The 26,127-nt window shown below is 41.1% G+C and overlaps 1 protein-coding gene across 5 annotated transcripts; it reads right to left on the bottom strand.

Moving 5' to 3' along the window:
• Positions 1–2,463: 2,463 nt before the first annotated feature.
• ARFGAP1 (ADP ribosylation factor GTPase activating protein 1) lies at positions 2,464–24,207 on the bottom strand. Of its 5 annotated transcripts, XM_051803137.1 has the most exons (15): positions 24,066–24,207; positions 23,746–23,865; positions 20,141–20,204; positions 19,145–19,254; positions 17,689–17,860; positions 16,960–17,060; positions 16,299–16,388; positions 15,562–15,658; positions 14,130–14,186; positions 13,150–13,182; positions 11,791–11,820; positions 10,068–10,124; positions 8,426–8,485; positions 7,155–7,231; positions 2,464–6,705 (listed from the first exon to the last, which is right to left on the bottom strand). In XM_051803137.1, the coding sequence occupies exons 3-15, from the start codon at positions 20,198–20,200 to the stop codon at positions 6,378–6,380; spliced, it is 1,272 nt and encodes a 423-aa protein (XP_051659097.1). In that variant the 5' UTR covers positions 20,201–20,204; positions 23,746–23,865; positions 24,066–24,207; the 3' UTR covers positions 2,464–6,377. The 5 variants fall into 5 exon arrangements, with proteins under 5 accessions (XP_051659097.1, XP_051659099.1, XP_051659098.1 ...); XM_051803139.1 differs by lacking the exon at positions 8,426–8,485 and having other exon boundaries at positions 7,155–7,225; XM_051803138.1 differs by lacking the exon at positions 11,791–11,820 and having other exon boundaries at positions 24,066–24,206.
• Between the last annotated feature and the right edge of the window lie 1,920 nt (positions 24,208–26,127).

Genomic DNA, 26,127 nt, shown 5'->3' with positions numbered 1-26,127 from the left:
GTGGACTAAATTTGTAATTCAAGTTCAGTGCATTGCATTGAGCTGCACTCCAAAAGTGACAGCTGATGGCTGGAGTCAATAGGTAATTTGAGAAAACAGAATTAAAATAGCAATTCCCTCTTGGAACTGTATCAAGCTTCTATGTAAAAACAACACAGAGAAAAGGTTCTGTAAAGAAGAAAATTCCTAGTTTGACCTTGATCACAGCAGCCTTTATATAGGCTGGCACATCAATTTACATATATTAACCATCCATGTCAGCAGAGTAGGAAAAAAAGATGTATATACCAGTGGGGTTTTGCCCTAAGTAGTCAAACAGAGTTACATTGAAGGCAAGATGAGCAGTCCAGTACAGAACTGCTGATATTAAGCAGGAGCACTTCAATCAGAAGTGGTGATTTTTTTTTCCTAAAAGACACACTCCAGCCTTTCTGCATTTCCTGGCAGGAGCTGATCTATCTATTGTAAAATTCAACAGCCTCAGCAACGCTGAGCAGCCTCTCTGAGGGAGCACGTTTTGGCAGGGCTTAAAGGGAAAGACAACAACTGGTTTACATACTGTGCAGAGCTGATAGCACTGGATTTTCCTGCTTGAGCAGCGGTCATGGTCCTGCTGAGGTACAACACGACTGTTCTTGGCAGTCTAAGCAGCCAGTCCCACCACAGACTCAGTCTCTCCCATTTGTTCTCTGCAATTGAAAGTACAAGGAAGCTTCTCCTAGGAAGTCTTTTCAGTGTTTCTTTCATCTCTTCTGGTTTTAGTCAGTTTAAACACTGCCATTGGGGCAGCATTGGTGAAATTCAGGGATTGGAGGCAATGCATCATTTGAGGATAAAAATGCAGGCTGGTTTAATCTCGCCTAAAGCGAACGTCAGCACCTTGCTCAGAGGAGGAGGCTGACCTTTCTTTTCCTGCGTTGCTGAGGAGATGCAGCTTCCTGCTGACAGAGCACAAATGGCTGGAGCCAGGACAGGCAGCATGTCTTGGCCTCCTTGCAAATTAGTGACTGAACAGACGATGAGCGATCGCGCCGCACGTACGTCAGAGCTTTGGGTTTTACAGCTTCCCAACAGCACAACTCAGCTCCACTGCTCTTTTTCTGTGGGACTTTCGGTTTCCACCCCATGGCCACACCCTGCAAACCTTTGGCAAAGCAGTGGAGAGGTGCAGAGCCTAACCTGTGTACTGGGCTAAGCCTGTGGAGTTTGGGGACGTGGTGGTGGCCAACCAGCTCCTGAGAGCCCACCCAAAGCGTGTTGCAGAAGGTGGAGTGCCTGTGGATGAACATACTGGAACAGGTGGAGCGCACAAGGAAACTGGAAACATCCCCATTGCCTGCTTGCACACCTCAGAGGGCACACTATCTGATTCCTTCAAGTCAGTGAGGTGTGAAGCCCTGGAAACCCAGGGAGCCATCTTCTGAGCCTGCCCGTGCCATGGAAGTGTGCAACCAAATAATGACAAACCAGCTCAAAAACTTACTCACATTCCTGGGATCAGAGCACAGAGCACAGCTGTGAAGGGGCACAGAAACTTACCCAGCAGAAGCAAGTGGACATGAAAATTCAGTAGTGATCTGACTGTCCTCAAGTGAATTTCTGGTATTTTCTGGTCTAGACTCCACTTTTTCTATCAGCTTGTACTGACTGGGCTCAGTTTGAAATTCAGAATACACATTACTGCTTTCATGGTATTTTGTATAAGTTGCTGGGCTCTGTATGTTGTCAGAAGAGAGGGTTGAAATCCTCTTTCCAGAAACAGCATATCCTGTTTACTTCAAGTAATCCCATGTGAAAACTTTGCATCTGACTCACAGAGCAGCCCATATGGCAAGAATGGACACAGTGCAGTAATACCAGTGACATTACCCAACTCCAATGCCAACTTTTTTTTGGTGTAAAAAATCAGTAAAATTACTCCCACAAGGCAAGTGCAATTCAGTCCTGCTGACCAAGAACATAATAAAAGATATTTGAAATTTAAATAAAGCCCAGTGCAGTCACCAGTCATCTGGAGTACTCACGTGGCTGCCTGGCTAATGAAGGAAACTGGAATCTTGAATGTGAACCATCATCACCAGCTGAAGGATTGGCCAGAGGAATCTCACTTTTTGGAAAGGAAAACTGCTTCAAAAGTTACCTTTTTCTGCTGTGTTAAGTGCCTTTGTAGATAAGCTAATAAAAATCACAATATATAAATCTATTAGCAATTACCTTGCTTTCTATTTTATAGCTCCCCTTAAATTAAGGAGGCAACCAGTGTTGTCTCAAAACTGTTCCGAATTCAAATAGACCTAAAATTAGCATTTTAAGTTAGACTGTGAAATTCCAAGGAAATATAAAGATGTTTTTGGCTCTGTCATTGACATTGGCAGCTTCCATTACTAGCAGGAAAGAATATGCCTGACACCAGCACATGGGCTTAAAATTAACTTCAGTCTGCTGAAAAAGGGCTGAACACCGTTCTGCTCCATATCTCTTTGCTTTATTATAATGCTCTTTAAAAGATGACACTGCAGTTCAAGTCCAGAACCACTCTACAGAACAATGAATAGTGTTCACTGAAATCGATATTCCTGTGAACTTCACAAAAAACACAGCAGGAGAATTAAAGATACAGTACTCCATTACTGACTAAGTTTCTGCTGGCATGAGAATGAAAGGGGGTTCTGCAACTAGAGGCCACTAAACCATTAGGATCAAACTCCAGTAATGGACATCGAAATGTTTCTTGATTTCTGTTTAAATCACTGATTGCTCAAACCTTTAATTGGGTCACTGAAATGCAATATTCCCAAAGTAAGGTGAGAACTGAAGTACTTGTGTAGGCTGCTACTCTCCAAGAGGACCACTGTATCTTTAAATGTATCCTGGGTTAAACAAAGGTTTTATCTACACTTGTTAAATTATTGCACAGACCATTACACTGACAAGTACATTATGAACCCATGGAATGTTACAGTCTGGCCTGGAAAATAAAAGCAGCAGCATTATCCTTGAGGTCCCAACCATGAGGGAGAGCTGGCCAAGCACTTCTTGAATTGTAATCATTACTAACAGGTATAAAGACACAAATGAAACACTTTAAAATAATCCCTAACTCCTAGGATTAGGTTTGGGAGCATTCTCCAAGACTTTCACTCTTTTTCAAGTGGCACTTAGCTTGAATGTCTTGAAATTTTTCTTTTATCAGATTACCTGTAGGAATCCAGCTGCTCCGTATTTTCCAAAGTTGAAGCCATACAAAGAAATAAAAGTCTGAAACACCAGGAAATTTGAACCACCACTGCAATGTCCAATTGTTGCAGCAGCCTTTTCACCCACTGCACCATCTCCTGGCAATTTGCTTGTACGACTTCAAATTGTGACAACATGGAGTGGGACTGAAAGGGAAGCAGAGCCCACTGGTCACCCACAGCACACGGTGACAAGATCACTTTTACAAATCACACGCTCAGATTCATGGCTGTATCTTCACTTAGACAGGCAACCTCAGCTCCAGCAGGCTGCACTCAGTGCCTCTGCTACAGTGCTCCTCATCAGGCCAAAAAAAGAAGGATCTGGGGAGAGGTTAAAAAACCAAATCTGATTCAGAAACACTCGCTCCGCACATGCAACTTGCTCGGATGCATTTCTTCAAATTGCAGAAAATTCCCACCTACTTTAAGAAAAAGTAAAATCCAATAAAACAGAGGCTTTGTAAAAGAAAATGCCCTCATTTTGTCCTCTCCTCTGGAAGACATGATCAAAATGTTCAGACTCTGACAAGTCATTACAAAAATACCAATTTGCCTCTCAAACTGAGACCAGCTGGCATAATAGTTTGTGTCTGCAGTTACACTTTCTGCTGTCATAATGGGTTCTTTTAATCTTCCAGTAACACCTTTCTGGGAGTTGCAGCATTTTGTTGCTTCTCTCCAGCACTTCAAAAAAAGAGATAGCAAAACTTCTGCCTCCATCTCCTCAACCAGAAGAATCATTACCCAAAGCTCCTGCTTGAGCAGGGCCCTGGCTGTTTAATTTGGAACATAAAAGTTTCAAGAGCTACAAAAATAAAATCAGAAGAACAAACAAATGGCTCATGCCAACCATAGCTGCAAGTGATACATAAATAAACCAGTTTTCTCCTGGGCAAAGCTCACAGCTGAGGAGAATGTGCACACACCCCCCACAGTGCTGTTGATTGAATGGCCTCTCCTGCCACGAGCTATTTCAGGAGATTTATGAAAGAGAAACTGTAATAAATTTGTATAAAGGAAGCTGAATCAGCTTCGGACTGGGCAGCAGACACGTGACAAGGAGGCAACAGAGGTGTGTGCATAAAAACTCCGAAGTTATATTTGACATGCAACTAAGCTATGACAAAGTTATACTTGGAACTGGAGAAAAGAAGAAAAAAAACCCCTCGTTTTACAGTCAGGCTGTAAACTTCTGCCAATGGTACCACGAGCAGAATTGTAAACCGAGATCTCTCGTGCCTTTGGCACTTCAAAAGGGTCAGTGTCAGCAAGGATGTGTTGGGAATGGCTCAGCCTGGAGAGCACTTGGGTCCTGAGCAGCTCCAGGTCCTGCTGCAGGGGCTCAGAGACCACGAGCTTCAGAGACCACGAGCTCAGGAGAAGCAAGAGGGGAAAAAAAAATCCCAGTTCTTGCAAGGACAGGGCAAGAGGAGACTAGAAAAAATACTGTGTTCACCATCTGTAAGATCCTACTAACAGAAATACAGAGCCAGGCTATAAATACAGCTACTTCTACTTAGACTTAAGCCTTTAAAATCTGCTGCTTTTGAGGAATTCATGATTTTCCTTCCTTTTAACACTCTTGATATTACTATAAGCTCAAAAACCTCTCTGAAGAGGAAAGAAATGACGCATTATTTAAGTTTTGACAACACTGGTTGGTTGTTGAACAAATTAACTGACTTTAAAAAGAAAAGGCTTTTTAGGTAACTATTAAGATTTACAGGGTTCACAGGAAGAACTCCATGCTGGCAGTAAAGCAGACTACATAAAACATGAAGTTTTCAAGCGAGCTGATTGTTTTCGTGCTGAATGTACATTTACAACCCATCCCCAAAAATAAAATGGGATGCCTATGACACCTCTGCTGTTAAAGTCACAGTTCTTCTGCAGAAGTTATGGTTTGTGTCATGCAAAGCAATTTGATGGGTCAAAACTGAGACATAACTGAATCTTCTGTTCCATTCCTTAATGCTGACAAGGAGTTTCTGAAGTTTCCAAAATAGTGTTTCTTTAACAAGATCCAGGAAATGTGGAGAAATGCATGACAGAGAGAGAGATACAGTTTGACACATTAAAGATTCGTTTGGAAAACATCTGCTTAAATTAAATTTTACTATTAAATCCAGACATCTACTCATCTTGAAAGGGGCTTGCTGCCAGGCTCTTCCCTTAGTGTTCTCATATTTTCCACCCATTTTGTCTTGCTGGAATCTTCTTTATAAATTTGTTTCACTGCCAAGCAGCAGAAAGACTTCATTTTTATCAGAATCAGTACAGTAGATGAGTAGAAGGAAGAAAGAAAAAACAGACCACATAAAATACTCAAACTGGGGCAAGGGTGTAGGTGAGGAAGGAAAACACCACAGCTTTGCTTTTTGTCTGTGTAGCAGAGCTGCACAGTGTAAACTCTTAATCTACTGAGTAGGGTGGGCAAGTACAGCCATTCTGGATATCCCTTGATAGCTCAGGTCAAACCTGTAAGTTTACACAAATAATTATCTAGCTCTAGATTCCTTATGAATTCTAAGGGGAGAAACTAAGTTTTAAAATACTAAAAAAAAAAAAATAAAATAATGTCATAAAGTTTAAAAACAAAGCTCCAGTAAAAAATACTTTAAAGACCATCTTGAATTGCCAGACTTAACGTAGTCAGAGCAATACATAAGGCATTTGAGCTAGATCTATTCAACTGCAGTTTGCTCATTTAATAACTATCTTTTCAAGTCACACCCTGTCCTTTGTTTGCATTAAACACCTCAAATCTCAAATTAGATGAGGACTGGATGAACACCTATGAACCTATACATGCAAGGTTGTGCCATGAAAGTGTCCTTGCACCGACTTTTCTCATTTGAGCATTTGTGTTAAGAAAGTCACTGTGGCCAATAGTGCAAGGAGAATACAGTTATCACTATCCTTAAAAAAGGGAGAGCCACCTTCATGTGATAAAAGATTCAGATGCTACTTTTTTTTCCCCTAAACCAGGATATAAGAAAGGAGAATGAATGGGAAGCACAAAAGTAACAGATCAGTAAGGTCAACCATGATACTCCAGTTGTGTGTAAAACTTTCTCCCCTCCACCAGCCAGCACAGCCTCCCTCTCCTCGCTGTGCAAACCAGGGTTTAACAGAGTTCTAAAAGTCATCCCATGCATTTTTTGTTGCCTTAGGAGGTTTCCTGGTCTTGCTCTCCCCTCCTGCGTTTTCCCAGTTGGTCTCCCAGTTTTCCCAACTGTCGCTGTTACTGTTCTTGTTGGAGACCGTTCCCGAGCCCCACACGTCCCAGCTATCGGAGCTCTTCTTCTCTGTGGAATTGTCCACATAGGTCCAGCTCTCACTGCTTGGAGATTTATGAGCTTTTGGTGGATCTGAGTTGCCAAAGGTCTCCCAGAAGCTTTGATCTACAGCATTGTTCTGGTAGCCCTCCCCTCCACTGTTCTGGTAGCTGTCTCCCTCAGCTGGTCTTTTGTGGGGTGGAGGGGAGGGAAAGGAAGGAAGAAATAAATTAGTTACACCAAATATAATAATTTTAAAAAATGACCACAAAGAAAACTACAGTTCTACTGCCCTTTGGTTAAACAAAACTGAGGATAAAGGCAGAACTAAATATATTGCTCCAAATGGCATAAGCTTATAGTCTAATTCACAGATTTTATGACCAGTTTTAACAGTCCCAGGGTAGGGAATATGCATTTGGAGCAATTTTTAAACCAAGATGTGTGCCCTGTTTTGTTCTCAGTTATAAACAAATAGTTATATTGAATTCCTCTCATATTACATAGAGCAGGACTGCTAGCAAAGACAGAATAATTTCTAAATATTGAAAAATTACCTGCCACTACACTGCTGAGAATGTACAGGAGATAAAACTATGCATCTAAAGAGACACAGAAAGTAACTACAAAAAGTTACCTTTCAGAATTATCATCTGGTTTGCCCGAAAAAAAAGTGGTGACGTCTCGCCATCCCTTACTTCCAACTCCCTGAACCTAGAGGAAAAAAAAGACACTCCCTTCATTTGGGCTGATCCGACCCCTCTGCCAGGTGCAACAGCAAAAGCCACAGCACAATCCTTCCACTTGTTGCCATAAATAGAACACGTTTCACCAGAAAATTTAACTCACAACTCATTAGTGTTTTTGATGGGCAGATTTTTGATTGATGTAAAGAACACACATTTCACAGCATCATGCTGCTGGAAGAGCTGAGAAGCAGGTCAAGTTTAGCTTTTTCCCCCATCGCTGTAACATCTTTTGAATTCTCTCCTGGATTTTCTTGACAAAAATACTAGAATTACTTCTTACATAAAATTAAACTTAATGACAGCACTGACGTTTTGATCTCACGATTGTTGTAACAAGTATTTATATTTCTATTGCTTACAAAGCTACCTTCACTCTGTTTCAGTATTACTGCACTACCCATGTAAAACAAGCCAAAAGTTGAGTTCTAGAATAAGCATGACTGCTAGGAGAATCCTTTGGGGGTTATTATAATGGACTGGCATTGGATTAGAAACACAAATTCTGAAGTGACACCCATGGATGGTGCTATTCTATGTCATAGATACTGAGGATGAATCTCAGAATTCAGCCTTGGAGGCACCGGGCTCTAAACAGAACAGGTAACATAATTCACTTTATTCAATTATGCCCAAAGTCTAAGGCACTAACTAAGCTGGTATGTGAGAGAGCCTCCAGTGCTGACTTCACAGTGCTAGAAAGACACACCTTCCTATGTAAGACATGCAAGGTATCAAAACAGGTATTAGATTGTGCAGGATTTCTGTGCTTGGCAGCCACAGGCAGCACTTACCACATCACCGAGCAACGAGAGCGAAAGAAGACAAAGGAAAAGGTGCAGACCATTAGTAAGTTTAACTGTACCAATGTAACACAAGCTGTCTCCATATTCTCTCTCACATTTCCTTTCTGTGTTTGGGACACTGGCTGGCTTACAACCACACCATGTCCTCACTGAGACTGCTGCGAGGACCACACCACACCTGTACAGCTTTTAACATCCCAACAGAAGGACTGTCTGCTCAAAGTTCCACTTTCCAACTTTCTCTCTTCAACACAAGCAGATGAAAGTTGCACTGATGATTTTGTACCACTTTTCATAAGAATATGGAGACTGGCTTGTTGTTTGGCCTCCCTGAAGCCAGGCAGGCCACCTCATACCTTGCTGGCCAACTGCGATACCCCCATGGTGACCTCCTCAAATATTTTCCCCTCTTTCACCTATGTGAATCAAAGGATTGATAATTAGCCACAAAACAAAGTATTATTGAAACTCTAAGACAGGCTCACTTGTGCTTAACAGCTGAAAACATAAAGTGTAAAAAGAAAAAACAACCCTGAACTGAATCAAAATATATTTAAGCTAAAACTAACAACGTTAAGAAGATGTTGATCTATAATGGAGTGAACCTTGGGAATGTGGGAATTTATTTTACAGATATACACACAGTTTGAGGAAGGTACCATTACACTATTGCTGAGCATAAAAACACCAGTAAATAAAAAAATCTGCAAACATGAAGTTTTTTATATATATTTTACTGGATACAAAGATGTTTTTTAGAAACTTAGCATTTCCATTTTATTCTCTCTCCTTTATAGATGCTTATTTAAATATTAAAAGGGTTTTAAACTTTGGTCAAACAGAACACAACTGGTGCCTTTTACCAGTTAATAAATGGCAGCTGTTCCAAAGCAAGTGACTTTGTATAACCATATAGAGAATACCTATTTTAGTTAGGAACACTTATTTAGAACTAACAACACAACATCCTAAGGGAAATAGAACTATTTTTTAAATATAGAATGCATCATTCCTCATTAAATTGCCCTACAAAATAAAAATCAGCTCAAGGAAATGCACCCTAAAATAACCCTGAAAATAATGCATCTAAGCCTTTAGAAATAAGTTATGGATAATTCTAGGGAACAGAAAACCAACTAGAGTCTTCTTGTGTGGTTTGAAATGCCATGTAAAGAATGGTGAATTAATGAAGGTAATGCAAGAAAAATTATTTTGCAATGTGATTAAAACATTCTTTTCAAATTGAAAATCAATCCAAATCCCAAAGCGGTGGCATTGCTTCTCTTAGGATAGCAAAGATAGTCTGCTTTATCAAAACCAGTGTATTTTAAGAAAAACTATGCAGGTAAGTGGAGCACCACATTCTCAGAAAAGACTTTATCAGAATTTTGGAGCTGACCCAAAATTCTAAAGCACAGAACAAATGCAGGCCAAATGGGAAGGATGTAAAAGTATGTTTTTTTAAACATATGAAACAGGAAGGCAACATTTGACACTGGGGAGAATCTCTGACTAAAATCTGTAGTATCAGTGATCACTGGTCACTTCTGAGGAAACAAAGGTTGGAAGAACATGTTATTTTTATTGATGAACTGTCCCCATTCATCTTAAACATTTACTTTGTCCCAAATTCTACCCCCAGATGAACTACAGTGGCTCAAAGATGCTTGACTGAACTAAAACAAAGCTGACAGGCAGATGACTAAAGCACTGGGAACTTAACAATCAAAGATACTACTACTAACATATATATATTTTTTAAAAAATAACTGATTTCAATATGAATTTAGGGTGCATTTTCATCCTGTCCCATCTTCCATTATTGAAAGCATGAAATCTATAAAATGAGAAAGACTGGTGGAGGGAATTTACTCTCATTAACCTTTCTTTGCTAACATCCTGCTTTGAATTGTTTGATATTTCCCCTTTACAGAAGGACACACTGCCTGAGACATCATAACCATTTTTCTCCAAGTCATTTACTAGTTCCAAAGTTACCTTTTCCTGTGCAGGTTTGAGAACATTTTCATTTAATGTCTGACCTAACTCTGATGCCTATTTAAAAGCAAAACAAAAACAAAGTCAGTTATATTTTCTTAAAAAACAAAAACAAAAAACAATAGTCAACACCTTCTGCAGCCTCATTTTTAAGCAGTATCTCCAAAAACACAAGAAGCCTTAAGCTTTGATTCACAGAAGCAGAATGAGCTGAAAAGCACACACAATAAAGTGCTGCAGGAAACATTAAAAGGCAAAAAAATAAAATCAGATACAAATGGCAATAGACGCCCAGAGCCCAAGCAAAGTCTGGCCCTGCATTGGAAGCAGAAGCAATGGTTCAACCAGCAACAGCCTCCAAGACGGGCCCCTTGCTAATGCCTTCAGCTGAATGTTTGGAAGAACTGACCTCAGCTACCCTTATTTTTTTCCTACTAATGGAATTACTTTCAGAATTAGATCTTTTGTGCCTAATGTTTCCCCAATTCTTCCGTCTTGTAGCGCTCCAGTTGTAGTAACAGCCCAAGTGTTTCTGAGCAATACACAAGAGCCAAAGCTGTGACAGAAGATTTTTGTAATCTTTTTTAAAGCCCCAGGTTTGCAGGGAGAAAAAACAATGAACTTCAGAAATCTACTGCAATCCAGAACAAGATGCATGAGGATATTGTACTTTTGAGGCAATTTACAAAAATGTAAGCCCACAGTGTAAGCCACTAAATTATTTTCATTAGACAGTGCTGACAAGGACAGCAGGGTTTAGGAGAGTTTCACTTGAAATCATTCCTTTCCCTATTAACATAGTAAGCCTTTGACAGATTTAAACTTTTCTTTGGCATTGTCCTATCACACTGAGTGCTTTCTGAATTATCCTGGTTAATCCAAAAGGGCCAACATGCTTGCCAGGAAAACATTACTCCTAAACATCAGCAGAGACTAAGGAAGCTTTATTTCCTAAGGGTTTATATGTTATCACTAACATTGGTCAGGCTGTGAGCCTTCATTCATGTTCTTCCTGGGAATGGATCACTTTGGAGATCTTTCCTAAGAAGCCTTTCCCTTACCCACAGCACTCCCAGATTCCCCTCTTTTCCCAACCATTATCTCCAGTACTTCTGCTCCTTACAGGCTCAAAGTTCTTGGAGAAGCAAAGGCAAAAGGTAACCTTGCTTCCACCTAGTGGGAAATGTGAATGTAAATCATATAAGGCTTGTTTCCACTGGGAGTGAGGCCAGAAAGTTTTTAAGAAAAACAAGAAAGGGGATTTCTCATCTTTGAATGAGTCAGAGATCTATTAAACCTGGCAAACTGTTTATGTTATATAATAAAGAGTGTAATACACTCACAGTAACAGTTTAGGTGTGCTAAGTGGAGTCACTGCTAGAATTAGGAAGAATTCTTACATCATCCCTCTTCCTCAAGCAGATAATTTTGTAAATATGGAATGGAAAGGTACAGTTGTATTTTCCTGAAATCATCCGTGCTTATGGAGAGCACGGATAGGAGCAGAGTCACTTCTTGGACTGTGCAGAGCTTGGATATCTCTGTCCTATTTGACCTACTTTAAGTAGGTTTGAAGAAATATCACCATACAAAACACACAACATTATTCTAAACAGATTTGATGTAAGGCAGAAAAGGAAAAGACAGCTCAGGAGCAAATGCACATATTGAGCACGAACAGTGACAAGGAGTCCATGCACAAGAATATATGTGAGGGTGTTACCGGCTCTGGCTGCTGCTTGTAGCCCCAAAACTTTACCCAGAGAGCAAAAGAGAAAGAGCAAGGAAGGTAGAAGCAGCTTTTAGCAACAAATTGGCAGCATTTTTTCAGGCAAGTTAAGTAGCATGAACCTTTTCCAACTTAAACATCTACTGACAAGACAAACAGTGAAATGTGTTTGGTCCCTGGGCACCGAATACACTTTTAACCGATATACCACGTCAGAAAGATGTTAAATCTGTTCTGCAAAGGATCAGAAGTTTCAGGAACAAAATTTAAGGTTCAGTGACACAGCTTAGATTCTAAAGCACCATGTTGCTGAGGTCCTTGTCAGTAGATGTGATGAACTTTGACACTTAATATTGTATTTACTTTTGTTAATAATACTAAAGAAAGAACAGCTTCTAAAACCACCAGAAGGAGGGAAAGAGGAAGAGCTGTAGAAAACTTAGTTTTTCTTACATAAGCCAAGCAGCAAACACTTTAAGGCTTTTAAGTAGGAAGTTTGGGTGCTTTAAGAAGACATTTTTATTGCAAACATGCCCAAATGTGGCTATTTGGAGGATTAATATCCCAGTGCATACACCTGTCTGAACACCAACACCTGCTGCTTCACATTTGTTTTGAGCAACACCATCTATGTCTATGAGAAAGCAAACCAGGCTAATGCTGCACACACCAAAGAGTTATAGTTCAAGTAAAACTCCTGTATCATATATTAATATATCTAAGTCCTGTCTCACTCAGAACTTTGGCAAATTAGGAATCCTATTTTGCAAATTTTTACATTTGAATTTAAAACTTTTCCATGCAAATAGATCTTATGTGAGAGCTCTGTGTAATTCAGGTCTGTTTCTGTTTTAACCCTAGTTTGAAAAATTAAATGCTTTTGTCATAATTACTTTTTAAAATACACACAACCAAAATTAGTTATTAATAATATTAATATTATTAATAATATTAATAAATTATTAATAATAATAATTTCACATTTGTAACTTATTAGGCTTTAGCAACGGAAAGATGGCTTCCTTTATAATACATCATCATGAAAAGTGCTTCAAGATAGATCACTTCTAGGATTTACAGAAATAAAATGAGGGTATTTTATGTCTGTAAGCTCTACTGCCTTTCCAATACACCCAACAGGTACAAAGAGCAGAGTAGCACTGTTTATTTCTTGCTTAATTTGATCACTGAACTTGATTGCAATTCCTATGGAAATAAAAGCTAGAATCTAAACATTACTGTGCATTATGGAGGAAAAATACACTGGCCTGTTGATGATCAAATCTAAATCAACAGGTACATGACATTTAAGGACAATTACAGTGAATAAGACAGAGCTAAATCTATAATCACCTTTTGACTTGCTTGAGATCCAAATCTGGTAGCCTGATAGTAAAAAGAAGCAAATACATTCAGATTTACCAGGAATAAACCCTTCAATTTTTAAATACACACATTTCCTCTCCAAAAGGAATGGAACCTTCGGCAGAATTTCACAGTGAGAAGAGGATATCCATATCACCACCTCTGGCATTCCAGATTGCTCTGGGGAAGCATCAGTCTTTCTCAGCTTGCAACAGAGGGAAGAAAGGATTTTCAACATAGACTAGAACTTGGTGGGCCAACGCAGATGAGTATCAATATTTTTGTCTCTTATAATGTTACCCAAAGTAAGAGGTAATTGTTATGGTCATGGAAGTTTGGAATAATACTAAGCAAAACTGAAAAAAGTTGCAATGCATTATATTCACAAAAACATTTAGTCTCTTTCCATCATCATCTATGTAAAATGAAATAAATTCTCATTTCCTCTGGTTTTCATTTACAGTTAGTTGAATGACTGTCACTTAAGTGTGCCAATCTGCAGAACATGCAGAGCATGAAGACCATTCCTCAGTTTTTCCCAAATCATCCCAGCGGACACAAACTCTGCCCAACATGCTTTCTATTTAGACTGACAGAAATGCTGTAGGTAGAGAGAAGACAAAGGAAAAAAAATAGAAAACTATCAGCAGTTTAACTTGGTATCAAACTCCTGCTGAAGAATCCAATTTAGCCTTACTTGGCACCGACTGAAATTTCTACTTCATAACAAAAGTTTTTCTTGACTTCTTTCTCCTAAATCCAGTGGATAAATTTACAAAAACATTCATCCAGAAACACGAGAAATGATCATGAGATCTGCAATCTGTATGTAACTAAGCCCTAGGCCAGGAAAGGAAGAGCAAAATTTAGTTTGTCCTGGTAAAACTTCTCAAGTTTCATCACTATTAGAACACCAACAGAATCTCTGAGTTTACAAGCATTAGCTAAAATACATTTTATTTACTTACACCCTCTTTAGCAGCCGAGGCAATTTTGCTTGCTCCAGTTGTGAAACTGCTCCATCCCTTTAAAGAAAGCAAGGAAGCCATAAGCTATTTGTGAATAATAATAGCAAATAATCAAGTGCTCAGTATAACAGGTTAAATTAAGTCAAAATTCTCCAATACAGCTTGTCCTGTAGTCGTAAGAACTACCTGCGAGTGAGAGAAAAAAATCACAGCCTCTCATTTACTGAAATTAAGTGATGAATTTCCAGTATTTGTGTCAAACCAGGCTGTAATTTTGAACAAACCGGAGCGTTTCAGATGTTTTTCTTCTAAAAATGACTGTATGTGTGGGGAAAAACAATCCCATGCAGCAGAAGAACTGGTTTCCTCACCAGGATGAACACCCATGCAAGTAACTCAGGCTCACAATAATGGACTAAAATCCCACTGTAATGTGTGTCTGTGGTCACATGAGGGCATTCCAACCAGAGACTCAGAGAGATCTGGACTCAAATAAAAGGTTCACAGTAACATGAACACGGTGTCCTCTCTCCTCTGCTGCCTCAGCACACCTGCAATACATCACAGATGTGGTTTCTAATCTGAACTCTCTGGCCTATAAACTATGACATACCTAGAAAATATTCAGCAGACCTATACTAAGCACCCTGTGGGATCACCTGGAATATTGTTCAAAGGTTCAGGCATTACCTATCTCCATTAAGTTCTAGTAAAATTACTTATTTATTTTTAAACAAACAACAGAACCTGGTGTGGATATTCAGGCCAATAAGCCTCTATTGAAGGCTACAGGCCACTAACCTTGGTAGAAAACCTTACTGCATTTCCAAGTGACTCCAAATCCCAAATATGGTTCAGCACTGTTACTTTGCATCCTATCAAAGCACCAATATTTCCCTGACTGCCTCTGACTCTATTCCCATTTTCCTTCAACAATGCATCTTTCACTATCTCTACTTGAATCACAACAACTGTTCAACCATATGCTGTTATCTCTTCACACGCTGTCACAAGTATTTCAAATGTTTTCATCACTGCTCAGGGCTTCTGGCACCACATAGACACACATTTCAGTTGTTTTCCACTGAACATACCTAATATGGTTAATTGATTTAGAGCATTACCAGCCTAACTGCTTCTCCCTACAGGTAATTACTTTTTATCCTTCAGCCCTGTTGAGTATTATTTCTTGATCCATTGCTACATCCTCATTCCCTTAGTTCTATGAACTGATATCAAACATAACTTAAGTTTTGCTCAAGTTTCTCCCCTCATTTCATCTTGTAAAGTCTACCAGTATCTTCTTCACTCTTTTGCATCTCTCTGTATCTACCTGCAGTCTTCAGTTTCTCTTCTCTGTTTATATTCTCCCAAAACAGGGGATACAATGGAAGAAAACTGAGGTCACAGAAAGCTTCCAGCAATTCCTTACCGAGTACAATGAAGACATAGCATTATTCAGGAAGTCATCCTCTTTTTTTGGAGGGTTTACTGTGTTTCCAAACCCCACATAGCGATTCTCTTGGCCACTACCATAAGATAATAAATGAACAGTATCTGTATCAGCAAGCATTCATTAAAACTATTAAACAAAAACTGAAAAGCATGAAAGAATAACAATTGTTTCTACACCTGGGGAAAAAAAAAGGTCCTAAAGCACCTAGAACCCAAAACCCAAAACCATTTGCTTCAGGAAGATGTAACACCAAGGATCCACTGAGAAATCCTTGCAAATTACAGTATCCCTGTCCAAGCTAATGATTCTCCAGGTTTAGCAGATCACTGATATTAGAAAGCTGAGTAAATCCTAATAAAATGATACATGAAAATGAGGAAAGAAAGAAGAAAACACTGTTAAGTTTTATAAATCCCTCTGTTTAACTTAAATCACTGTAAGACACAACAGACAAACAGAACTCCCTAGTTTGAAGCCCACCACAGTAACATTTGGAGTTACAAGCTTTCCCTTCAATGCTCAAACATCTTTGTTATACAAATGCATTGAGACACTTTCCTTCATCTTACATCCCAACATATTTATAATACTAACCCAGTCATAACTGCTCACTAGTGAACCAGGATCACAGTCGTGCAGCTGTAGTACAACATCCAAATCTTTGTTATGCCACAGAGACAGGCATTCAAAAAGGTCAGTAAAGATTACATTACCCTTGGTAGGAGCTGACATCATCATTTAACCAGTCTTCAAAAGCCTTGTCAGAAGAGGCAGTTGCAGTGTGAGATTGTCCAGCAGAACTTCTGAAATAAAAGATTTAAGTAGTAAACCATGTAAAGCAAATACCCCCCAGCTCTGCAATGCAGCTTGATGTATATCATCATAATACAGATGAAAAACGGATTATTTTTTCTATCTATCAAGTAAGGACCTCTAATGCAACCACTAAAAGCCATGAAGTGCTTGTTCCTTTGATTTACAACTGCTTTTTCAGTTAACTTGGTCCTTAGGGTGCACAGAGTAACAACCACTACATGCAAAAGCAGAAACACAAAACTGCTGTGGTCCAGCTTTGATGCTCCTGTTGGTAACGAGCACCACAAGGGAAAAAGCAGTTTCCTCTTCCCTGGCATTCAATCCCAAACTGGCACAGCACCTGTGAGTGACACAAATGTTTCAGGTGCATTACAAGTCAAGATAAAACCAGCCTGGCTTTGCTGCCCTTGCTCACTTGTCTCTGCCATGGTTTAAGGTTCAGGTGGAGGAGGTGGGAATTATTACACCATCATCAACAGAATAAAACCAGCAGACATTCAAAGACCAGGTTTTGACCCTGCTGTATCTTCAGCAACATTAGATAACAAGGATACATACCGGTGAGTGGAAGAGAGAGGCATTTTAGGCTGAGGTGGGGTCCAGTTCCTGGCAGGAGAAGTTTCAATAGACCACTCCTTGCCTTCAGCCACTGTAGCTACCTAGGAGAGGCAGGAAAACAGTCAACAATGCCAGGTCAGAGTTGTCATGCAAGTCATACACTGGTTCTGTATCGTGACAACAAGTCATTGTTTCAATTTGCTGCCAGCTGCAGAGATCAATTAATTTGTTTTCCCAAGAAACTATTTTTTTTCTAACTCCCAGGCTGTGATGTTGAATTGAACATTGGTTTTATTTCAGGCAACTTCTTCCAGCAGGCACATTTGGTTTTTGAACTTTTCAGAAGGGGGCTGGGGAATCTTGTGGTTTCAATTCCTCATCCCCACCACAGATGAAAGTGCAATATTGTCTCAAACTTGGTTTTAGAGATAGTTGCCCAGGATAAGGAAGCTGGTCCCAGAACAGCTCCTGCCTTCACTCCTGCTTCCCCAAGACCCTCCGTCCTAACTGCACCTTATCTCAGTCACACACTATCACTCCTTTTCTGCCCAATATTTGAGACATTAACCCTCCAGGATTTCAGTCTCTCACACTTACCCTTTCAGGAACTATTGCAGAGGTTCCAAAAGTTGCTACTTGCCCTCCTCTGCCCTTTCAAAAAAAGTGCTTACAAAGTACTTTGACATTTTCAGACCGTGGGGGTGAGGACACACACAAAACTGAACTTACCTGGTCTCTGAAGAGAGCTGCAGCTTTGCTGTTGTACTTCTCTTGCATTGTCCAGCAGGGATCATAGTCATCTTGAGACTCTAAGAACTGTCGAAATTTGCTGTTGCCTCCAGCCTTCATTTTCTCCAGCTCAATATCCTTCCACTTGTCCATGGTTACAGAACGTACAAAACTGAAAAGCAGGGTTGTTTTATTTTTTTTAATTTTAAATCACAGCTTGTTATAATTTCCTGCTGTATCAACAGGGACAAAAAAAAAAGCTTATTATAAGCTATCTCAAAAGTTGAGAGTACAAACATGTTAGAGAACACTCTCCAAGTACAGAAAGACAGATCATCATAAGAAGGTGGGCAGATCCTCACCGAAATAAGCCAAAATCGTGTCATTTATTGGCATTTTAAAGAGACAATCAACAGAAGGCAAGTGACAGAAAAAGTAGCTTTCTTCAAGAAATTTCTTTCAGGAATTAATCTAACCCACCATATAAAAGAAATTTTTGCCATACTTCACTCTGCAATTTTTTCTGCCTATTATCACAGTTACACTTCAGTGACCTGCAAAGACACCTCCTTGTCTCAGTCCCTGCTTTTGCTCCCAATGACCATCAGGTACTGGACAGCTCAGCTGCTTAAAACAGCCTTTCCTAACACCTGACCTCATCCCAGGGCACTTGTGACTGCAGCTAGCATCTCAACTCTGCTTTCAGTCATAAATTCTTGCTCAGTAAACTGTATTAAAACATACAAACAAAAACAAACAACCTCCCACACACACAAAACAACCTCAAACAGTGCCTTGTTGTTAAACACAAGGTCACAAAGGAGGGGGAAAAGGCTCTTTAAAACTTGTAACTTGACTGATTTCTTTCTCTTTCTCCCTAAAGAAATAGCCTTCATCACACCCTCATCTCAGTAATTTCCTTTTTTCTTTCATGTAACATATGGAATAGTTCCAAACTCTTCTTTTCTATGCTATTTCTACTCAGTAATGAGCTTCAAATCAGCCCTTGTAAAGCAAAGCATGTACTTCTGAACGGCCCCCTTGCTTTGCTGATTTCCCCTCTAGACTTATTTCTTCCTCATTTGAGTAACCATCCCATGCTCTGCCCCTATTCCATATACACACACTGTGAGTCTCCAGACCTATTCCACAGATTCCCATCTCAGCTGAGGATGTTTCTTGGACAACAACAAAAATTATAATTTATATTACTAGAAAAAAAAAAAAAAAGAAACCTCCTGAACAGAATAAAGCTGTTTTGGAAACTAGTTCTATACCAAACTAATTACAGACAAGGCACAGAGAGCAAAGCCCACTTTGGAGAGGAACATGGAGCAAAACTGCCAGTGAAATGTTGGATTTGAGACATTCTATAAATTCCAAAACAGCACATTCTGTTCACAGCCATGATCACTGAGGTAACCCAACCCAGTCCATGTCTGCTTGAAAGGCTGACCTGAGGTGAACTCCCAAGCCTCGGTGTTTTCCTGAGCACTCAAGACAGATCCAAATTCCATAGGTCACACTCACCCACTGGGGGTTAAATGCACCACATTCAAAACAGACCTGGGAGAGAAAAACAATTATCTCTGCAATCAGCCATCACTTGTCCAGGTGAAGTTTTCACACTACAGCTCAAAAAGTCAAATCATGAAAACGTTACATGCCCAAGATAAGGGGAGAGTTCTTAGTGTTTGGAAACACCTTCCCTGAGAGCAGAAGCTTCCTTCGAGTATTTATTTATGCTGCATGTAAAGAAATGATCATTAACTTGGATTATAAAAATTACTGTACCAACTACTAGAAACCAGTGAGGAAATACAGATGAGCAAATGGAAATTACTGAGCAAAGAATTCAATTTGATTTCATTTCCACTTGAGGGAAGAGAAAGTAACCAAACTGAATTCTTGAGGTTTCCTTGGCAAAATAAAGATGCAACATCTAAAGTTTGGAACATTTATTCAGTCAGACTACAGTTTGGCAGTAAATGATAGCAGATCTAAACAGAGGTTTTTTTCCTTAAAAATAGCTTTATTGATCATACAGTGCAACAACTGAAGTTTTATGACTGGAATCACCACTCAAGGTTTAATGAACTGACCTGTCCATGGACTATGACATTTAAGGTTGTGTACAATCAAGTTACTTGAAACAAACAATTTTAATTAAGCTGTGCCCAAGACACCACTTGTTCAAAAGACTCCAGGGGTTTCAGAATAACTAGAACTTCTAGAAGACTTGTGCCAAAGATGCAGCAATGTATTATAATACATCTATGAATAAAAGTTACTGGAACTAACAGAAATATGAGACATCCAAATTCATATGTTACCATCAGTGAGCCATACTATAAAGACAACAGCTGTAATAGACCCCAACCTACATTTGGAGTAGGTAAAAAGAAAATTCAATTCTACAAAGCTAATCTAAAGAAAATCATAATTTTCTCACATTGTTCTCATCTTGTGCTCTGACTTCCTTGAGAACTTTCCTTGTTCTTGGACTTGCCATGATTCTGGAAAGGGAGGAAAACATAAAACTAAGTCACAGTCAAGGATTTGATTTCAGCAAGATGTTCAGCCCCTTACAAGCACATCTCTGTGACAAAGAGCTTGGAATCCAAACCACTGACTCACAAGCAGTTGCAGAGGAAAAACAGACAAAACAAACCACCATAAACCCCACAATCTTACTTTTCCATTTACTTTGCACTTTTGGGGGGATTTAGTCATCTCAGGTCCAAAATTCGAAAGCTGTAATTCAGCCATGGCTGAAAAGGGGTTGGGGAGTGATAAACATGGAAACTCTTCTATGTCATGTGTTGTATCAAAACAGACTCTACTGGATGCTGCTCCCAGACCAACCCACTCCCCTTCCTGAAAGCACTTTACCCACAATTACACAGGATCACATGCATAAAACTCAACAGACCTAAGCAAAAAATAACAGAAACTCTCACACTTAAGAGAGCTGAAGACATTCCTAAAAGAGCACTTTCTAGAAGATACAAAAAAATTGTGATTTCCCAGAAATATTGAGTTAATTATCAATGCAATTCTAAGAAAACAAGGCAATTATTGGGACCTTTCACAGAAAATAGAATTCTAGTTCCAACAGTCACGTCTTGCTGGCAGACCACATCATCCCACTCTAATTTTTATGATGCATGAAACAGCAGGGAGCAGAGTCAAGCTACAGCTAAAATCCCCACTAAGGGAAAAAAATGTGATTCATACACAGTACACAGCCTGGAAAAGCCCAAAGTACACAAAAACATTCACGATTAAAAGAAATATAGTGTAGGGTGCAGCATAAGAGTGCAATTTAGAGGGAAAAAAAAATTCTATTTCCAGCTAGTAGTACGATATTTAAATTAACCTTAAATAAATAACATGTCTTCTTTCTTTTTACTTCCATCTTTTCATTTCTACTCCAGAAAACAAACTTCTAAGATGTAACAAGACAGAAGTCACCAAGCTTACTGGAAACATCATCACTAGTAAATCTCAAGCTTCCTGGTCAGTCCAAATACAAAGCATAAAATAGCAGGTTGATATTTGCATCAAATACTGGTCTGAGAGGGAAAAGTGCCTTTATGCAAATGCCTGACAATACTTCACTGTGCTATTTGGCTAACCAGTCCTAAGTCCTTAAAATATCAATAGAATTAACAATCTTGCAATAATTTTAGAAGGTAAATGATTAACTCTTCCATAGAATTTCCACAGCCCCAAGGGATGGAAGGAGAACATATCTTCAGCATAAAAAAGGTTGTTCTAAAAAGAAAAGTGCTACAGGTAAGAAAACATTAAATTTGTATGACTGTGACATCAATTTCTTAGAAATCCCCAAAGCTGAGCAGCCTTTCTGTGAACTGCAACCACAGAGGTACAACAAACACAGTTATTTGCAACACCGGTTGACTCAGAAAGAAATAAGCTCAGTGCTGTACCTACATATCATCACTGTTAAAAGCAGAAGTTATTTGCAGCAGAACTCACTGCCTTTTATCTGAAACGCTTATTCCTTTGTAAACATCTTGTTTGTAAACATTTTCTTTTGTAAATAAACATCTTCCTTTGTAAACATTTGTTGACAAATACTTAGTTCTGTGTAATTTAAGGGACTGTTTCCACTGATGTTTAGAATGTGCTGCCTTTCAACCTTAATTTGTATTAGACAAGCACAGGTAAGTTGTGAAAAAAAGTGGTTTAGACTGGAAAAGTTACTACAGTTATGGGTGAGTGAAATCTTCCCGTCATCCTGCATCCAAATAAACCCCAACTATTGTTGACAATAATCAAACAGAAATTGTGTAACTTTCAGAACAGGAAAAGTGTGGCAAGCAAACCCTCATATAATGGAATACACCTTCTCCAACAGCATTCCAATAGCATCATTCAGTGTCCCACAACTTACTCATGTGCATGTGAGGAGGGAGATAGCACTGCACATAAAATGCATTTGCTCATGTCCTAAACAAAGACCATAAACACATTTACATGAATCAAAGTCCACGCCTTCAACTCCATTATTTGCCCCTGGTGAGACAAGGGAAAATCCTTCCTCTACAGCACATAAATTAAGTAAATAACTCAGCAAGAACAGCCAGACAGATAACAGTGCACACTCTAGGCCCTCCTCTTTGCCATGATTGCTATACTCTCTTTGCATGACAACTCCTCTTCCTCAGCAATTCATGTGCCCAGTGTCTTCTTGTACACTACTGACAACTTCCAAGCTCCTCTCTTTGGCTGGATGCTCAATCCTCTTACCATTATCCTTCCATTACCATTTTCCCTCCTTTTCCACAGGTTTTCATTCACAATAACCACCAAAGGTAATCTATATGCAAAGGCTTTTCAGCCTCAATGGCAAATGAGTATTGCTAGAGGTGACCAGGAAACCCTTTCCCCATTCCAATTCTCATGTACCAGGAATTTGTCTAAAGAGTAGAAAGGGACATCCATCCTCCAACAGCCAATATCCAGCCCCCTTCAGTGTTTACACACAGTATGAGTTTCAGATCCCCAGCTCTTAAGCTGACAGAGGAAGCAACTGCTTTTGGTTCTGCCATAACTGTGGGGTATTTTTTCTTTTATAAAAACTTTTTAAAGGAAAGACTTTGGCCAACTGCAGTCTGAACACATACCCATTCCACAGGCACCAAGTTCCCTGACCAAACCATCACATCTGCCTGGTGGGAAGGCAGAGCTTCATCCATACCACATCATCCAAGAAAAGCAAGAGTTGACTAAAGCCACCCAGCTTGTCATTTTCTTCTCCTCCACCAAAGCTTTCTAAGAGGTAATGTCATTAGAGTGCCTGGTTTGTTTCCAATTATTTTCCCACAAAGTTGTTAAGTGTTCAAATTATCTTTGTTTACACCCAAAAGCTGAGCCCTGGTAGCTGACTGGACACATAACCACTGTGCTGTTTAAGTTTCAGGAGTAAATCCTGAAGAAACAGCTGTGCAGACACCTTAAATAAACAAGCATTTTTTTGTTCTGACGTAAACAGACGTAAGCAGTAATGAAAATATTTAGGAATAATTTTTCACTCAAGAATATAAATATTTTTGCCTAAGGGCTCGAAGGCAGAAATAGACAGCTTCACACAGAGCAGTATCACACGCTTATTTCCCAAACAATCTGCTTCCAGAGCAAAACCCAGACATATACCGTGTGAATTTCCAGGTTAAGAATCTCTAGTTTGCTAAAAACTAAGCCAAAAGGCAGAAGTGGACTCGACACTTTTACATGAAAATGTGACATAACAGGACTTTGCTCCTCTGATGCAGCAGGAAATTCACAGCCAACGTGGAAAGAGCTTTGCAATTCAGCAAAGAAGAGTCAGCGGGTGACGTGGTCTGTGTGACTCCGTGGTCCTGAAGGCTCCCTGTGAATTCCACCAGGGCAAAAAGGCCCCAGAGGCTGAAGAAACCCTTCGAACCGCACACTGCCCCCACCTCCGCGGAGCAGGCACGGTTCACAGACACACCGGAGGCCGGTGCGTCCTGTCAAAGCGGAGCAGCCTCGCCCATTCAGCCGCCTTACCGAGAGCCCGCAGGGCCGCGGGGAGGGCGATGCCTTCAGCCACACCTGCGCTGCCTGGGTCCGAGCGGAGCCTCGCTCAGAACATGGCCGGGTTCCGGCCAGCGCTCCGGCCTCTGCTTCCTAAAGGAGGGGGGGAAAAACAACGCAGAAATAGGTGAAATGCGGGGCAAGGAGATGCCTCCTCCCCGCCACGCCAGCCTGGCACCGGCCCCTCGCCCGCCCCCGGCACCGTCCCGTGTGACAGCGCGGGGGCCGGGCCCGAGCGCCGCCAGCTCAGCGGGGCCGGGCTGGGGGGAACGAGCCTTGCCGGGACAGCGAACCTCAGCCCGGGGGAGCCGCGGGGCCGGTAATCGGGGCGCCGCCGGCCCCGTTCGTTATCCCGATCCCGATCCCGATCCCGATCCCGGTCCCGGTCCCGGTGCCGGTCCCGCCCGGCGCCGCCGACGTTGCAGGGCGCGAGGCATTGTGGGCGCGCGGCTTAACCCGCTGCGGCCCGGACGGGGAGAGGGAAAGGCGCCCAAAACACCCGGTTATCCGACTTTCTGCGCTTAAAGGACAGCCCCGGGGGCTTGGGGATGTTGGGGTGTTTCAAACCAAGAAAAACCGAAATAAAGCTCTACGATGAACTTGCGCGCGGTGCAGTTCCAGACGGCAAAAACAAGCTCGGGGTGTATCTGGGGGGGGGAGGCTGCCCGGAGAGGTGAATTATATCGAATTATGGGTTTTCAGAGAGGCCACACGTTGGTCCCAGGCACGTTGAGGGGGGTGGTTTGGACCCCCGGCCCTCCCGTGGTGCTGGGGAGCAGCTTCGCTTCCAGCTCCGCTCGGTGCTGGTGGGGTCCCAGCGGGAGCACTGGGTGCGGGTTGGGGAAACACAATGTAAGAAGGATCTAAAGCCATCTAAAGAGTGTCCAGAGGAGACCACGAGGATGGGGAAGGGTCTAGGGAAGCCATACGAGGAGCAGCTGAGGGCACTCGGCTTGTTCAGCCTGGAGGAGACTGAGATCAGACCCCATCACGATCTGCAGGTTCCTCTCGAGGGGCAGCACCAGCCTCTGCCCTCTGTGACCAGGGACAGGACCCGAGGGAACTGCCTGGAGTTGTGTCAGGGGAGGCTCGTGTTGGGTGTTAGGAAAAGGTTCTTCACCCAGAGGGTGGTCAGGCACTGGAACAGGCTCCCCAGAGGAGTGGTCACAGCACCAAGGCTGCCGGAGCTCAAGGAGCGTTTGGACACAGGTGGGATTTTAGGATGTCCCGTGCAGGGCCAGGAGTTGGACTCGATGATCCTTGTGGGTTCCTTCAAACGCAGGACATTCTTTCCAGAGATCCTCCCAAAGGTGAGGGTGGATCAGATGGAAAGAGGACCTGGAGCTGCTTTGTGGTGCCTGGAGGCACGTGCCAGGCGAGCACATTTATGCTATGCATTTATTTTTAATCATCAGCTCTAGGCACAGAGCAATGATTTAGTATTTACGTATGAATCCCACCAAGACAATATGCTGCTCATTTCAGTGCAACTCCTCATCTGGCCTTCGTACTTAATAAGTAGGCTATTATCTTCCTATCAGTGCATGGGAGATTAACAGGAGCCATTTTCATTACCATTAATGGTGGCTACATACCTAACACCCTCACATCAATGAGAAGATAATGGGCCCTTAAGTGTGTGTGTGTAAGGAGGAGAGAGGGAGGGGTATGGAATATAAAGCAGACTCGCCTTAAATAGTTTGCTTTTCTAGTAAAGGAGAAAGTGATCTCTTCTGATAAGCACCATCATTTTCTGGTAAACACCAACCAATGGGCAATGAAGTTCCCATTACACAGACGCTGTATTATAGGGCCAAATGAGAATATTAATCTTAGTTTTCCCACATAATTGGTAGATAATCCAGTGACAGGTGTTGGTGTTGGCTCTGCAGCAGTTCTGGAAGGGTGAATTTGTGTCCTCACAGCCTCAGGAGCAGTGTTGGGTGGTATCTTTCATCCATTGTGGTGCTGGACTGGGAGACTGATGCCTCCCATGGTCTTTATTTACTAAACTTGCATGTTCACACTCTGGGCAGCCAACCCTTGTAGTGGCAGCTTTGTCTTTCTGGGACCAGAATTGCTTTAACCAAAGAAGCACAAATAGTGCCTCTGTTTTGTTGTAGTCATGATATTGCAATTTTCCTTGGACCAGGAGTCATCCTTAACCCCTGATGTGCAGTGAGCAGCAGACTCACCTACATGAAGGCTGCAGGATGGGACTGCCTGGTTTGCAGTTGGAATGAAGGGACACCACAAACATTTACCTTTCTCAGCAAGCAAATAAATGCACACCATTCCCTGTCCAGTTTGCACTGTTCCAGGGATTTGGGATGGGTGCATAGCTCTCTCCCAATC

This window comes from Manacus candei, unplaced genomic scaffold (assembly GCF_025592945.1).
Source record: "Manacus candei isolate 608988 ecotype Guabito, Panama unplaced genomic scaffold, ASM2559294v1 h1tg000057l, whole genome shotgun sequence".
NCBI classification, from domain to species: Eukaryota; Metazoa; Chordata; class Aves; order Passeriformes; family Pipridae; genus Manacus; species Manacus candei.
This window is presented reverse-complemented; position numbering and strand designations above follow the sequence as displayed.